The sequence below is a fragment of the Vicia villosa genome, linkage group LG1 (assembly GCF_029867415.1).
Source record: "Vicia villosa cultivar HV-30 ecotype Madison, WI linkage group LG1, Vvil1.0, whole genome shotgun sequence".
In the NCBI taxonomy this organism is placed as follows: domain Eukaryota; kingdom Viridiplantae; phylum Streptophyta; class Magnoliopsida; order Fabales; family Fabaceae; genus Vicia; species Vicia villosa.
In genome coordinates this window covers 135678891-135695481 of record NC_081180.1, presented here as the reverse complement: position 1 = coordinate 135695481, position 16591 = coordinate 135678891, and the positions used below count along the sequence as shown (strand labels likewise).

Genomic DNA, 16591 nt, shown 5'->3' with positions numbered 1-16591 from the left:
CCGATTATGCAGGTTGTATGGATTCTAGAAAGTCTATTTCTGGATATGTTTTCAATATGTTTGGCACAACAATTAGTTGAAAAACAACACTTCAGAAGGTTGTTGCTCTATCAACCACTGAAGCGGAGTATATTGCCCTAACTGAATTTGTGAAGGAAGCATTATGGCTTGAAGGTTTTGCGAAGGAGCTGAAACTTCAAGGTCGGGGTACACTGTTAAATGTGATAGTCAAAGTGCAATACACCTGTCGAAGAACTCATCATATCATGAGCGAACTAAGCATATTGATGTGAGGCTGCATTTCGTCCGAGAAGTAATCAAGCGAGGAGAAGTCTAAGTGCTGAAGGTTTCGACTGAGGACAATATTGCTGATATGATCACCAAGACATTGCCAAGTTGCAAGTTTTTCCACTGTATGCAGTTGATAAAGCTGCATGAAGAAAGCTAGTTTGTTCGCTTGATGTTGTATAGTTAGGTCCAAAGTGGAGATTTGTGAGATATTGGATCAAACTCTAGAATGGTCGAAGGGTAGCTTACTGGTTCGATAGTTCGACAGGGTTAAGCATGAAGTCGAAGGTTGTTCTCATGCGGGTGTCGAAGTGTGCATGTTATAGTCGAAGATGAGTCGAGCATGCAGATGTCGAAGATGCTAGAGTTGGTAGCATGTTAAATTAGGTTTTAGTGTTTAAACCCTCATTTGTTAAGTTAGCTTGGTTATTAAGTTGGCTTGTGTAATGGGCCTTGTGGAAAAAACTCATTAGTTAGTATGTTAGGTTTTATTATAAATAGCATACTAGTCTCTCATCATTGCAACGCTGTAAATCCTAATTTAGGGTGAGGGAGGTTATTTGTTATTCTTGTAAACTTGTAATCTTGTTTTCTAAGAGAAAGTAAAAGAATAGCAGTTATAACCAATTCTTGTGTTCTTCTTCTTCCTTGTTCTTTATTCATCCCTTGTTTTATACTTTGTTCTTGGCATTGAATTCACAATATTTTTTTATATAACTAAGGAAGCAATTCAATATAAAACCTGATATAAACATAAAGACGAGGAGAAATGCTACTTGTACACTAAAGTGTACACTTACACCGTAAATTAGATCATAGATATATATTAATTAATTTTTTAATAATTTCTTTTCTTGCTTTGGTAACTGTGTAGGGATAGAAGAAGTATATGCATAGGCTGTAAAAGCATTTGATGTAGAAAAAGAGTGTATACATAACATTGCTCTAAAGACGAGCAAGTCTTACATAGCCTCAAAACTATGGGCACTGTACACACGCATAAAAGTAAAATATTCAATTAACTTTTTGAATATTTTCAAAAATAATTAAAGAAACAAACAGTATAATTGTTATTTTGTGGGTGTGACTAAAAAATTTATACTTGGGATTGTGACTATAAAATACAAACAAAAACACAAATAATACTATTGAGTTCTAAGTTTTCAAACAAAAGATCTCATCATAACATAAATGGAGCATTTTTTTTACCAAAAAAAAATTTCCAACTTACTGTAATAAAGGTATAACAATAGACGCTTCAAGTATTAACACGGTTTAAAACTTTTGAATCTGCTATGAAGATTTCGATTATTTACCCAAGAGGTTAAACTACTTTTAATAAAACACAGGTAGCTGAACAATCGAATAAGGGTGGAAACATGTCCCCTTCCCGATCAACCCCACCCCAGCGATGAAGAAAAACATAATCCTAATCCTAACGTAAACTGTATCAAATCAATAGTTGCGGCTAGCGGGTCCATTGTGGTTAGGTTAGGTTATTGATTTTGATATGATACTAATGCCATCAATCAAGATATATACAAGGAAAAGGATCGAGAATATAGCTAGCTAGTAGTTTATTTGTATTATTACTCATCACATGAACCACACAAAGTTGGATCTAATAGTGGTGGTACAAATACAATACATCCACACACAATTTCAACAACAATGAACTCCACTTATATATAAATATCAACCATCAACCACTCAATTTCTAGTCAAACCATAATTGAATACAAGGAATATTGTCTCATGATTGTGGAAACATTAATGATGAAAAGCCAATGCATTTCTAAGAGATTTCACTAAAAAAAACATATAACATCATTTACATTCTATACACTTACAGAGTGCTGTGTTACCTTAGAAGCAAAACAAACCCTTTAAAGTAGCAAAATTAAAACCCCTATAATTGAAGTAAGAAGAATTCAAAGGACATGAAAATTAAAAACCAATCAATCTCATTAATTAACTATGTTTTTGCAGATTTAATAAAACCATTGAAATTAGCACATTCAAACAAAGCCTTAGCAGTCATTTCCCTCTCAAACCTCCAAATATAGTTCAACCCAACAAGCAACTCAGTTATTGCAGCCTCAGTCTTCTGTTTGTTTGCAAAAAACAAAGTCTGCAGAAGCAAAACATTAGTCTTAGGCACCAAATTATGCTGCTCAAAGCTTCTTTCACTCTGCCACTTGATCATGTTATGTGCCAAAGGTGATAACCACCCTAATATCCTCCCCAAAGCATCCTTCCATTCACCAGCAAGAACAGGATCACTTGCACAGAACCCAATTCCTTTCAACCTGGTCCTCAAACCTGACCTTATGCTGCTAGGTAACATGCCATACAAATCATCCCTTGCATCCAAACCAATCAAATGAGGTGTCTTTATCATCTTCTCCAACACTATGATCAAGTTAGCATAGTGTAAAGCCAAAGCTGAAGCACCTAAAGTACTAGGAGGTGGTTTCAAAAGCTTGGAGTTAGACTCAAAAAACCCACTTCCGAAACGTTCTTTGATCTCTTCAAGCTCTGAGATTTCCAATGACCCAGAAACAAATTCATGACAAGAATTGGAATTCTGATCAGAGGGATAAACTGTTGCAGAAGTTGACAAACTAGGTGACAAACAAGGAACAGAATGACCAATCCCAAAAACAACCTTAATCCTAGCTAAAACAGTGAAACAAAACCTCACAAGTAATAAAACAACCCCATCGAAACTTCTACTCCACAAACACCTATCTTTCAGATCCTTCACCTCTTGTTTCTGCCAACAAATCTTCTGCTGAAGTTCATAGATTTTCTGCTCTTTCCCAACACCCAAAGAACCTTCATTCACTTCACTGCTACTATTACGCCGATGATGATGATGATGATTCAAATTCAAAGCTTTTCTGAACCCACTTTCCAAAACAGAAAGCTCCTCCATTTCACGGTGCAAAGCTGCCGTAAGCATCACGTAACGTTCCATTTTCCTGAACTTAGCTTCAATTTCCTTCGGGCCAGATAGGACCCACCCGTTTGTATCACGGCCCGAATCAGCAAACTCGAGAAACGCCCGGTGAAAATCCCGAAGATTATGATCCTCGCAGCGTTGACTGAGTCGGGTAACCGAGTTAGCAACGACTCGTAGAGCCTCTGTAAACTCAGCGCAAGCGAGTCCGAGCAAGAACGATTCATCATTAGAGATAATCTTCCGAACACCCTCAAGCGTAACGGCGTCGTTTCGGATGCGAACTATGGTAGCATCGGAGAGAGAGTGATAAAGATGAAGAAGCTTCGACATAACACCCGCGATCTCGAAGGCTAAAACGGCGACGTTTCGTTTCGAGTTCTTGAATGAAGTAGAAGAAGTAATTTTCTTCTTGAGAAGCTTGGGTGGAACGGAATCGAAGCTGTTTGAAATGGCGGTTTTGACCTTGAAGAGGAGTGTTTCAAGAGCCATGAAAACGAATCGATGTGTGTATTGTTGGGTTTGAAGTTTGCAAGGTTGAATTTGAATCTATAGGTGAGAAATAATGAGCAGCATGTGTTTGTGAAAATGTGAAAGAGAGAGAGAGAATGAGAGAATAATTGAAGAGTGGGGAGGTTTTGTTTTGGTGTTGGGAGAGGCTCGTGGGGTGTTTGATGAAGATTGATATGTACCGGAATTGTTTGAGATAGGGAGAGAAAGAGAGAGGAGCAAGAAGTGACTGAGGCAATACAAGGGAGTGAAGATGAATATAATAAAGTGTTTAAAAGTTGAAAATATCACATGCAGTACTTGCAAGTTGTATGTAGAAAGTGTGATAAATTGTGGAATCGGTGTTTTTGTTGGGTCTTTTTCTTGTTTGAGATTCAGTTGCTCTATAGGCGCGTACAAGATTCACTTTCATTATGGGATTTGAAGTGCTGGATTGCGATTTAACCGTTTGATTTTGATCAATGGTTGAGATTGTTTACTGTGTATAAATTCGTGTTGCAGTAATTGCAGCAGATTCTTTTCTGATACTTTTTTAATGAAGTTACGGAAAGCTCTTTGCTTTTTTCTAGGGGTGGCAAAGCGGGCGGCCCGCCCCGTTTAGACCCGCCCCATTTAAGCCCATCCAAAAGCGGGGTGGAGCGGGGCGGGCCTACTTAGGTGTTCGAGCTCAAAAGTCATGCCCGTCCCGTTTACTAACGAGTTGGCGGGTTGGCGGGCCGGCCCGCCAATTTTTATTTATTTATTTATTTTAAATTTGATTTACCACATAATTTACAAAAAAAATAATTATAACCAAAAAGGTCGATAAAGTATCTACAATATAAGAAAGTTAGATGTTCTGGAAAGGACCAGAATGCCCCTTTGCTTTTTTATGCCTCCACGTGGATAGCTTCTTTTCATTTCTTTGCTGCTTACTAATGTTACTCTCTTCAAAACGTATCCGTGTGAGCTTCTTGGAAAAAAACAAAAGCTTTTGTCATTGAAAACACAACTATGCTTACTACTATACTCAACATGTCAAATTATTTTGCTACCTAAAATCTGAAAAATCTCTCTTTCTCTGATTTCTTCTTCTTCCACCTTTCTCCCTCCTCCTCCCTCTAACACATGTTCGTCTTCCACCTTCCTCCCTCCGTCTCCCTCTAATATATTTTCTGCTTTCTTCCTCTTCATTTCCCCTTTTCTTCATCATCTTCTTCATTTCCCAAAACGAAACCGACACGGTTATCAGGTTTTTTTGGATTTCTGTTTAAAGATACTGTTAGATATTGTGGTTAGTGTTTTTGTGATTTATATGATGATTTTGTGGTTTATATGATGATTTTGTGGTTAGGGTTTTTGTGATTGTGGTTGATATCATGATTTTGTGGTTAGGGTTTTGATGCTACTATTGGCCAAATGGAGGTATGTTGTTCTTTTCATCTTTGTAACAAAAATATGAATAATGTTTTCACCAGTTGCTTTTAACATTCAGATCTATGGTGGCAACAAGAGGTTACCGGCGATTAGTGTGGTGGTGGTGGTAGAAACGGGTTTCCGCCGACGAGTGTGGTGGTGGCCGAAATCAGAAAGGTTTATCTATGACATTTTCAACTTATGTTTCGTTATTAACTCATTCTATTGTAGAAATTGCAAGATCTGAACTAATTATTATTTATCTAAAATTATTATTATTATAGATCTGATGAACGTATCTATGTGAATATCGTGTTTGTGTTGTGTCGGTATGCTTCGTTTCTGATTTACGTGTTGTTCCCACGTGGATCTCTCTGATGCCACCGATCATATTGGATTCAAGTCTAATGAACTGTTGTAGTTGAGAAAAGGATTATGTTGTTGATATATTTTTTTGTTCCAGGTTTTGATGTTAACTGATTTTGGAATGTCGAAAGAAATTGTGTGGGACTACAGAATATATGGCTCTGGAAGGTAATGAAATGATAACCTGAAAGGTAATGAATTAACGCAATTCGCAAATAGCATCTCTTGAATTGTTTAGGTTCTCCAATCGTTTCCTACTTGCGGTTTCAAAATTGGAATGTGTTTAATTTTTGTTGTGCAGGCTTATAAATGGGAGGAGAAGCTGAATCGTAACATGTTTTGTGCAGGTAGCACGTCCTGATTCTGTGCAGGTTTGTTATAATGGATTACCGATTGAACGCAATGATATGGAGTCATTGGATGCAAAGTTTATAAGGGTTAACAAGAGTTGGGGCAAATGAAGGTTAGTTAGAGTTTATTTTCTAAAACGGTTAACTGTTAGTTCAATTTACTTTTGGAAGTGTTTTGACGGTGTATGCGAACTGTCTTAAATTTGAATGCGGTATGGTGATTTGTCCTTGAATTGTCAACTATTATGAGGGTTCGGTCTATTTTGTGGTCTGGATGCTTTTGGTTATGAATGTCATTGAAGTTGGTTTAGGGTTGAATGTGTAAGGAATTTGAATTATGGATCTGTCATGGTTTTCTTTTGAATGTATGACGGTTGTACGATTGTTTTGAACCGTTAGGAATCGTTGGCAGCATTTTGAATGTATGATGGCAGCATTTTGGTAGGTGGGCACTAAAAGCTAAAGTGAATGTATCTAAAAAAAATTATCCACCTGAACTTGCAATCAGTATTTTGAATGTATGATTTTTCAGCCTATCTAAGACTGAAAAATACAGATATATAATATATTTGCTTCTATTGGTACTTAGTCATTGTGTAGGTTATGAGTTGAACTATCCCTGGGAAGAAGCCTTTCTTGTGGTCATCACAGAGCTGAGACACACGGGAATATTGGATATTTGAATGTGGAAAGCTGCTGGAGTTAGAGTTGCTTCGTCTTTGCTAAAATTATATTTCAAATACTGTTTTCTTTCTCTTATAATGAATATGAAGTAACAAGTGAAAAATTGATTGAAAACAGATCAAATGGTGGTTGAATCTTAGGTTGCAGTGACTGCAACCATTTTTCAACTGCAGAGGATCATGGTCCCTATTTATGTATCTGTGGTGTTTGAGTCTATTTACATATGTATGCTAGAAATGAAGGTCTTAAAAAGTATATATCTGAATTTTAAATTTTTCTCTCTTGACATCAGAAGATAATATTTTTCTTTGCTTAGTGGACTATACTAGCACTAATACATTGAATCCTATTAAAAAACTGTTGTGAGCTTTAGTAAGGGTAATGCTAGGATAAATACTGTTATTAGAGTGAATGTTTTTGATATTGGGTCTTACCATGCACTGTCTTAAGACCAGGTACTGTGTCTGTTGGAGGAAATTTGGATTCTTGGTAAACCAATAAACAGATTGTTGTTAAGATCAAGGTTGAAACTAAGTGCTATTGCAAAAGTTACTTATGTGTTTATGTGGATTTGACAACTTCCAAAACACTGATTTTGCTCTTGCTTCTCCTTTGAGATTATGGTTTGACAATAAAGTCGCACGATTTTATCGGATTATGGCCTCAATAATTGTACATTTAGGAGAATACAGTGGTTAACTGAATTCGTCTGCTCATGCTAATATTTTTTCCCACGAAGTTAACTTGCTGTCACTATAGCAGCTATAACATAACCCCTGATTGGTGTTGTGCCACACTCAGACTGGTTGGAGTGTTTCAGATTGGTGTAGTGGCTGCTATAATGGGGAGGGAAACAGGAGCGTTTAACGGTGGAAGCAAAGTAGAGTGGCTGCTACAGCACAAATGTGACAAAATGGTGATTTACAATTTTGTTATAATTAACTATTAACATGCTTACATTAATTGCTTAAAGAAGATATATGATATATCCCTGTCCCATTTCGATACAAACTTTTCAACGTGATCTTTTGATTGTTCAGAAGAGAATATACAAAGCTAACATGCGAGTTTGTCTTTACTTTTCAAAAGTAATTAACTGATGGAGTGATTTGTTACATTTACTAGCTGAAATACGCTACAGATTTTTTATTGTCATGTTTCTTCCATAGTTCACAACAACATTTTTATACAGTGGATTTTGTCATGTATCTTGAATCTTGATAGCAGGTTCATAGTTTCTTTGTAGCATATACTTGTCAGTGATAAGTTAAATCTTTTGAATTTTGAATGCTTTCAAAGTTGTAATAGCAATATTATTAGACACATAATGATATTCTGCTTAGAAATTATTAATTATAGTATTATCTATTACTGTATCACACCTTAAGAAAGTCAGAAGTAAGTTAAAGAAATATACCGCTGTCTAGAATCAAGGTGGTTGATCATTACACCTTAAATAAATCAAGGACTATTTTGGTTTCTTCAATTTTCTTTTTCTAATTTATAATTTTATTTATACAATTTATTAAGATTTTTCACTAAAAGACTTTTCATTGCCCAATTAAATAGATCACTCTTTATTTTATATCCTACTTTAATCCAAAGTAACAATGCAAATTAAAAAAAATTCTATTCAATTAAATGATATATATTCTAAACTTCATACCCTTTACTTTTTATTATATTTTAATTTGTATTTGTATTTTTAATTACACACAACCTATCTCTAATTCATCAAATGCATGGTAATAAAACATCACTAAATTATTATTTTCTTTTAAAATTTATTTATATTATAGATAATTATTTATTTCTCTAAAAATGAAATCTCCTTAACTCAATAAGAGTACCAGAGCGGCACCCGTGCGAACACACGGGTATCTTGCTAAGTTTGAACAATTTTTTAGTTTCTACCTCAAAACACTTTCTTTGCGCTACACAATTTGTATTGGTTTTAATCCGTAAAATGCAATATTGAATGCATTAAATTCACCAAATAATATGCTAATCCATAACAGAAATTTTTTTTATACCCTGTATGAATTCAAACACGAGAAAAATTAATTATTTTTTAACTATTCATAAAAATATTAAATAATAATAGAATAAAATATAGTGTTGATTTAAATATTTTTGACAATAATTCCAAAACAAAAATTATATATATATATATATATATATATATATATATATATATATATATATATATAAAATTGATTCAAATATTTTTATATATTGAAAGAATTATAGGCACCGATTTATTATATCTTTTAAAAAAATCTCATTTTATTTTTATTATATTTTTGGAACAAATGAGCGTATTAGTTTTCCTTCATATATTCATATTTATTTTTTCATATAATTTTATTTAACTATCTTATTTAATTTTCTATGTAAAATAAACCATTTAAAACAAATGAGCGTACCACACGGGAGCACAAAATGTTTGATCAAAATATTGAATATTAACGAGACTGTCAAATTACTGATCAAATTATTGAACATTAATGGGAATATGAAATTATTGACTAAAATATTTAATTTTTTTTCACGGGTACTAGATATTTTTCTATACATTTTATTATTTTTTTCACGGGTACCAGATATTTTTATATACATTTAATTATTATTTTTCACGGTACCAGACATTTTTCTATTAAAAAAATGTAAATCTGAAATAAATGCGCGTCCCGTTAAATACGTATTTTTTATGTGAGTTATCCTAAATTATGTTTCTATTGATTTTTAACTAATTTTAATTTTAAATATTTATTCATCTCATTTATTAAACTTAATATTTTCAACTAATTTTAAATTTATATCATTATCTTTGAACATTTATTTTGTTTTGCTTTTCCACAATAAAAATATATCTTAACGATGTTGCATGAAATACTTCTCGATCTTAGAAGATACACACAATTTATCTGGTATATCCGGTCCAGGCCAAACCAGTACCCGTGCGGAGATAGCAAAATTATAAACCCTACATAATTTTGAATAATATATATTTTATAATACCAATTATACATCTGAAATGAATGAACGTGCGTTCCATACCAGAACCCGTGCACACGCACGGGTTAGTTACTAGTTTTTTTAAAAACGCACAATATAACTTCAACATATCTTAAGTCTAAAGAGTTCAAAAAATAAAACAAATAAAGATCAATTATAACAAAAAAAATAACAAAATAAACTCAATCACAATAAAAAAGCGTATCAAAATAAATAAATAAATAATACATATCACTTTAATCCTATTTAAAATCTAACTACTAAGAAACCCAATTAAGAATTTACATAAAACAGACAGTGATAACAATTACACCGCATAATACATCACGGTGCATAAAATAGTAGTGCATAAAATATCAACACCTAACTTTCTCACTAATTAGTAATTACTTCATATAAACTTTTATATTAAGCGATTCCTTAATAAACTTTTATATTAAGCGATTCCTTAATAGTTAAATCTAAAATTTGTCACACTTATAGACTCATCAAATCCCTCTTTTTCTTAAAATCAATATCTTTTTCTAAAGAAAACATGTGAGCTAATGTATTAACAACTTAATAATTATGCAAACTTAATAATTATGCATGTTATACAACTGTTCTTTTATTTCAAGCTTTTCCAATCAACACATGTATTAGAAAGTTATAGAAAGAACGCTACAATTATAATTCAATTTGTATGTATAATAATTTAGAATAGAATCCAATCAATATAATTATAAGAGAAGAGTGTTGTTTTTATAGTTGAAGTTATTTTAATTCTAAATAAAAATTAATTTTTTTAACAAAAAGCCCGCGGGCAAAACCCGCCCCGCCCCGCCTCGGCCCGATTTTTTAAGCGGGTTAGGCGGGGCGGGCCAACTTAAGGCACCGAGCCGAAAACCTCAGCCCAGCCCGCCCAAAATGGCGGGTCAAACGGGCCGACCCGGCGGGCCTGGCCCGTTTTGCCACCCCTACTTTTCTCTATAGCAATCAATTGGCGAGTTTTTATATTCTGATTCCTTTTTTCATGTTTTTATAATTACTTTAAATTAATTAATGCTATTTATACTACTATATCATTTAAAATACTCTTATAATTCATTATTGCTACCACTTATGTAAAAGAAATTTTGTTATTTCATTCATTTTTAAATGAATGGTTTTATTAATCATTTTATACTATGAATTAAAAACTATATAAATAGAATAGAGAGAATACTAATTTAAGAAATATATATTTTTATCAAATATAAATATATTAGTTACTAGCCTCATTACAAATTATAAATGTTAATTTAAAAGCATTAGAAAGTACATTTGAAAATACAATTAATATTAATTAAGTTTAATTACAATTTTGTTCATCTATTTTAATAAAAATAATTTTTATTTTTATTTCAAACAGATTTTGTCGGAATCAAACATACTCAAAATTAATAATATATTTATTTTATAATGACGTGTAAGTGCTATTTTTATTTTTACAGATATATATATATATATATATATATATATATATATATATATATATATATATATATATATATATATATATATATATATATATATATATATATATATAAAAGTTTTTTGAGCCTTTCTCATTTTTAAATGTCAAAATTTGATAGGGTGCCTAATTTTAAATTAAATATAATTTATATTTTTTATTTTTAAAATTCTATGATCTTCAGTTTAAATAACTTGTCATGTTTAGTAAATGACATATTATTTAAAAAATGCATCATCAATTTTAAGTGTAAAAATATAATGATTAAAACTATTTCAATTTAAAATAATAAGATTAATCTTATGAAGTAAGGAAATAGAGAATTAAAATAAAATTAACTTATTAATTAAAAAAATTAAAATATCATTCACTTTTAATTAGAAACATTATTAAACAGATGACTCATTGTGAAAACCATAAAATAATATACTTTGAAATTAAGATTACAAATTAAAATTAGCTCTGTATTAGAACTAAACAATAATATTAGTTTTTTTTCTTTTCATAGGTCAATTTCTTGTGATGTGTATGTGCGAGCAATACATTTCCAATATGTTTGCTTTTCCTATGCTAAGTCTGGGTTTCTATTTTATGCTTTTGGTTTTTTGTGGCCTCCACTGTGGAATGTTTTGATATTTTTGTAGAGATAGTTACGACAGAGTGTTTAATATCTATTTGTTTTTATTAAAATATATTTTAATTTTTATTGATTTAAAGTAGAAGTGTTTACGGTGCGGTTTAGGCGATTTTTACATAAAAAAATTATTTGAATCGTAAGAGTAAAAATTGTGCGGTTGATTTGGTTGGTTGGCTTTTAAAAATAAAACCAGATAAATCAATACAATTTGGATTGGTTCAGTTGGTTCGATTTTTAAAAAAATAATTATTGAGCCATACATACATATAGATGACAACATAGCTTTGTATTTAATCATTTATACGCTATCAAATAACAACAAAATTTATCATATTTGGACAATAACTTTCCATTTAATATACATAAATAAGATTAGATAAAAGAGGAATAAAAAACATAAAATATTGACTTAAAACAATATCAAAAACATTATAATGAAATAGAAAAAAGAGGAGTGAAAAATTAGAGAAGATGAAAAAGAAAGAGTAAAAGAGATGAGAGATTAGAGAATAAGGGGAGCATTAAAAATGTAATTGAAAGAGAGAACAGTAGAATAAAAATAATAAGATGAAAAAGAAAGAACTTAAGAGATGAGAGACTAGAGAAGAAAATGTGACATGTACTTGGAAAAGAAGATGACAAAAGGCGCGATATCACTATGTGAGATTTGAGAAGACTTAAACTAAAATTTTTAGTGTAAGGAAGGGAAAATCATTCGTAATCGTAAGGTTAAGGCATAATAGGTTTGAGTTTGGGTTGGATGTGGGTTAAGTGAATGTTGGTTGTAATGTAATGTGGTTTGGTTCGGTTTGGTTTGTAAATTACAAACCGCAAACCGAACCGACCCGCGCGGTTTTGTTAAAAGATGGCTCAAACACAACCGAACCAAATGCGATTTTTTGCGGTTTCGGTTTGGTTTAGTTCGGTTTTACGATTTTGTATTGGGCCAGTTTGGTTTTGAACACCCCTAATTTATAATCCAACACATATCCTCTCCATAGTAAATCATTCTAGATTAATCTCAAACTTTATAGGTATGATCTATATGATATTATGTTTCAAACCAACGGTTGATTTTAAAAAATATTTATTCGAAATGAAGTTACGAGCGAGTCTAATTCGTGGTGTAACTCTTCGGGTGTAATTTGACCCCTCTTCATATATGCATTTGGTCTGACTCCTGGTGTGGCATCTCATTGGTTAATCAAGTTCTATAATGCTTCTATAACAACGGTTCTGATGAACGTTTGTGATAGAGCTTCTGATCGAGACTGTCATGAAAGAGCTTTTGGGGCCTCCTCTAACTCTGAAATTATGTTGTCCAAGTTCTGAAGATTTTAAAGACAAGGTTCTAGAAGAACAAGCTATGAAGATTCTAAAGACAAAGCTTCTGAAGATCAAGTGCTGAAGTTCTGGAGAGAAGGTTTTGGATGAACAAGTTCTGAAGACTCTGAAAACTTAGGCTCTGAAGATTTTAAGACCAAGTGTTGAAGTTCTGAAGACAAGGTTCTGTTTGAACAAGTTCTGAAAATTTTCAAAAGACCAAGTGCTAAAGACTCTGAACACAAGGTTCTGTTTGAACAAGTTTCGAAGACTCTGAAGACTTAGGTTTTGGTGACTCAATGTTTTGGTTCTTCTAAACATGCTTCAACATTTAATATCTGAAGCCTATAAAGATTAGAAGATAAATATCAAATTTGGATTCACGTGAGAAAATAGTGCGTGGTATGGTATATACTCTTCCACTACCCGCGTTGGATGGCGCTAGGTCAGTACTACTGCACCACTTGTCTACCACTCTGTCACTGACCATAGGAAACATATAGCTGAAATTAAATCTTCCAATTCTACCATTCAACGGACTTCTTTTGTTAAGCTAAAAAATGAAGACTTGGAAGATTGAAGAAGCTGACGAAGTAGAACATTAATTAACTTTACAAAACTTATGCTGAAATGATGTTAAAATCACTCCGATCATTTTGTTGTATAGTTTTGTAAGCAAGTAAACTTTTGTTTGTTAACTTGCAGCAAGTGAGCTTTTGTTCGATATTTGCTTAACACTTTTGTGTTATTTGATTGTATTTCAAATTTGTGTAATCTACTTTCAAGAAGTAACTCTGTAAACACAAACCTTTGTATTCAACGAGTGAAGTTGAAAGTTCTTTGAGAGACTAGGGCTTTTGTCAGAATTCCCAAGAAGACATTGACGGGTAGTCTCCGTGCTTTGCAACAAGTGATTGTTAGTCTTTGTTGTGGTTTGCAATATTGACAAGTAGACTTTATTGTGGTTGTGTAATCAATTTGGTTATAGTGGATTAAGTCCTTGTTGATAAGGCAAAATCACACTGACGGGTGGACTAGAATAACTTCGTTAACATTGAACCAGGATAAAAATAATTGTATTATTTATTTTTGTTCTTGTGTTCTTGCATTTTGATTTGGGAAGAAATTGATTTTAAACCTTAAAATCCAATTCAAACCTCTCATTTCTTGTGTTTCATACACCTTCACTAACCGTCCACACTATATAAAGTCTAACAAACATCATTTCATATATTCTATCATTCACACACTTCTACTATTTTCTCACCCATTCACTAACTTAAGCGTTAGAATGTTATCTTGCCGTATTAGGAACTCACTCTACCGCATCAAAACTGAAACTCATTTTAATCTCCATAAGTTTTTAGTTTCAATTAGGAAACATAAAAATATATACACGGTTTAAAATATTTTCACATTATTATCTAATAAAAATACATCATAATGTAAATTGAGCGGAAGCTATAATTCAATTTTTGGGCAAAGAAATTGTCTAATTTGTTTACTTTAGATTTTCTAAAATATTCCTAATAAAAAAAATTATAAGATTATTCTCTAAATATTTTTAAAAAATATATCTGAATCAGGGTTTAAAAACTTTTTAGTTATAAATATGTATCTTAAAAAAGTTTTCCGGTTGAAAAAGCATAAACAATGTAAATTATATTTTATTTTATTAAAGATATTTTTTCACAAATTAAAATTAAAATAATTATTTTAATTTTAACATATAATTTATTTTTCATGAAAATGATTTTTGAAAATAATTTTCAAATAAACCTAAAATAAATCTAAAATAAACAAGGCTTTAAGAACCAAACAAATATCAATCACAAATATAGTTCAAATATTAATAATTTTATTGGAATAATCATGAAGACACGAACCCACTTCTCTAGGAGATAGAGAAGCATTAAGATAAGTGATATTATATTATATTAGGTTTGAGGGGCCATGTCATTTTTGGTCCACCTATTTCCTAGTTTATAAATCGATTATTGTGTTCTTATTCATTTGTTGGTTTTGTTTGTGAGGTTACCTGTTTCAAAAATTATGAATCCAATTTAAATAAAGAAAACAATAAGCTTTAAAATACTCGAGTATAGTGGCCATTTATATATGTAAAAGTTAGTCTTCATTGGTCAATACTATATTCTATATGATCCCTCATGAATTCCTTTGACTTACTATTTCTTAAATCTTCATAATTAGAGATTTTGAAGGTCAACTTTATTATAGAAAATTCAATTTTTTTAATGTTTGTGAAATCATTTCTGAGAATAAAACATTACAAAACAGGGTTTCGATTTAATTGCATATGTTGGTAATTTTGTTGGCATAACACATCATTTCTAGTGATGATGATGACTATAAAAAATTGAAAAATTTAGCACGAAAATAATTATATAGAACCAAACGTAGCATAATCATTCATGTTTTTTAAATGAATAGAATGTTTACATAGCTAGCATGCACGTGCCCGTACATGAATGTTAACGACAAAGGATGATAATTTAATTAAAACAAATCAAGGGTATTGATTTTGTTATCATAAAACTGATTTATTTATTTTAAGCCATTGATTATAAGTTTAGCTCTTGAAACGAATTGTGTTGAACAATGCAATTTGACTAAATAAGAATATGTTCAATTCAAAATTCAACATAAATTTAACATGAAAATTTTCATAGTTTCTAATAGAGATGTATGATAAGTGCGGATCTATATGTAATGTAGCTATGCTTTAAGTGATTGTAAAAGTTGTAAGTTAATTAAGTATTTCTTTAGTTTTGATGATGATAACATTTAATATCAAACAATAACTAGTGAAGTCAAGTATTTGTTAAAGATAGCTAGCGGTCAAAGATGCGTAAGATAATTTATCAACTTATTCCATTATGCTTTTGAAGATCAATGCATCTAATAAAATCAACATTGTGGTCAAACGACTTTTAAGTGAAGACTTCGGTTTCAAGAATCATTGGTGGTTTAATCTCTCAAACCTTCGGATGATGATAATCAACATGAAGAAATATCAAGCCTTATCGAAAAAAAACTAAAGATTCTTCTATAATGCTAAACTAAAAGATAATGGTGTTAAGACTGGAAACTTAAGAGTTGTGAAAGAGAGGAAGTGTTAAAGCTTGTCTGGTCGTGTCTGTCTGAGTGACTGGTGTCTTGTAAAGACACAAGGGTAATTTTGAAAAAACTATGGCTAAATCACACACATTAAAAACTTTTAAGAACCTCTCATATTTTAATTAAGTGAAAAAAAGTATTTTAAGCCTAGTCAGTTGATTAGAAAAATGTCTAATTGATTAGAAGATATTTTCTAACTAAATAATCAATTAGACATTTAACCTAGTCAATTAGATCATGCTTAGTTGAGTTTAAAATTGATTGGGACAATCTCTTAATGGCTGGTAACAACTGTATATCAAAATCTTTCATTTGTGGCCTTAACAATAGACTATTTAGGATGTCTAATCGATTAGCCTAATCAATTAGAGCATTGATTTGACTCATTTATTGTTTCCAAATTTATACCACGCTTTGATCTATAAATA

General features: G+C 31.5%; 1 protein-coding gene and 1 long non-coding RNA gene across 5 annotated transcripts; one reads left to right on the top strand and one right to left on the bottom strand.

The window, feature by feature from the left end:
• Positions 1 to 2062: 2062 nt before the first annotated feature.
• On the bottom strand, positions 2063 to 4063 carry LOC131644267 (protein PSK SIMULATOR 3-like). The gene has a single exon (XM_058914723.1). It carries the CDS (start codon positions 3740 to 3742, stop codon positions 2264 to 2266), a length of 1479 nt encoding a protein of 492 aa, XP_058770706.1. The 5' UTR covers positions 3743 to 4063; the 3' UTR covers positions 2063 to 2263.
• Positions 4064 to 4606: 543 nt separating this feature from the next.
• Positions 4607 to 7791, top strand: LOC131617581 (uncharacterized). Of its 4 annotated transcripts, none has more exons than XR_009288626.1 (4): positions 4607 to 5332; positions 5619 to 5689; positions 5869 to 5984; positions 6461 to 7791. It is a non-coding gene; the product is annotated as an uncharacterized LOC131617581 (long non-coding RNA). The 4 variants fall into 4 exon arrangements; XR_009288624.1 differs by having other exon boundaries at positions 5619 to 5712; XR_009288623.1 differs by having other exon boundaries at positions 5869 to 7791.
• The last annotated feature ends 8800 nt before the right edge of the window (positions 7792 to 16591 follow it).

Bases quoted from the DNA above. Each gene is read 5' to 3' on its own strand.
- LOC131644267 (XM_058914723.1), bottom strand. From the start codon at position 3,742: ATGGCTCTTGAAACACTCCTCTTCAAGGTCAAAACCGCCATTTCAAAC.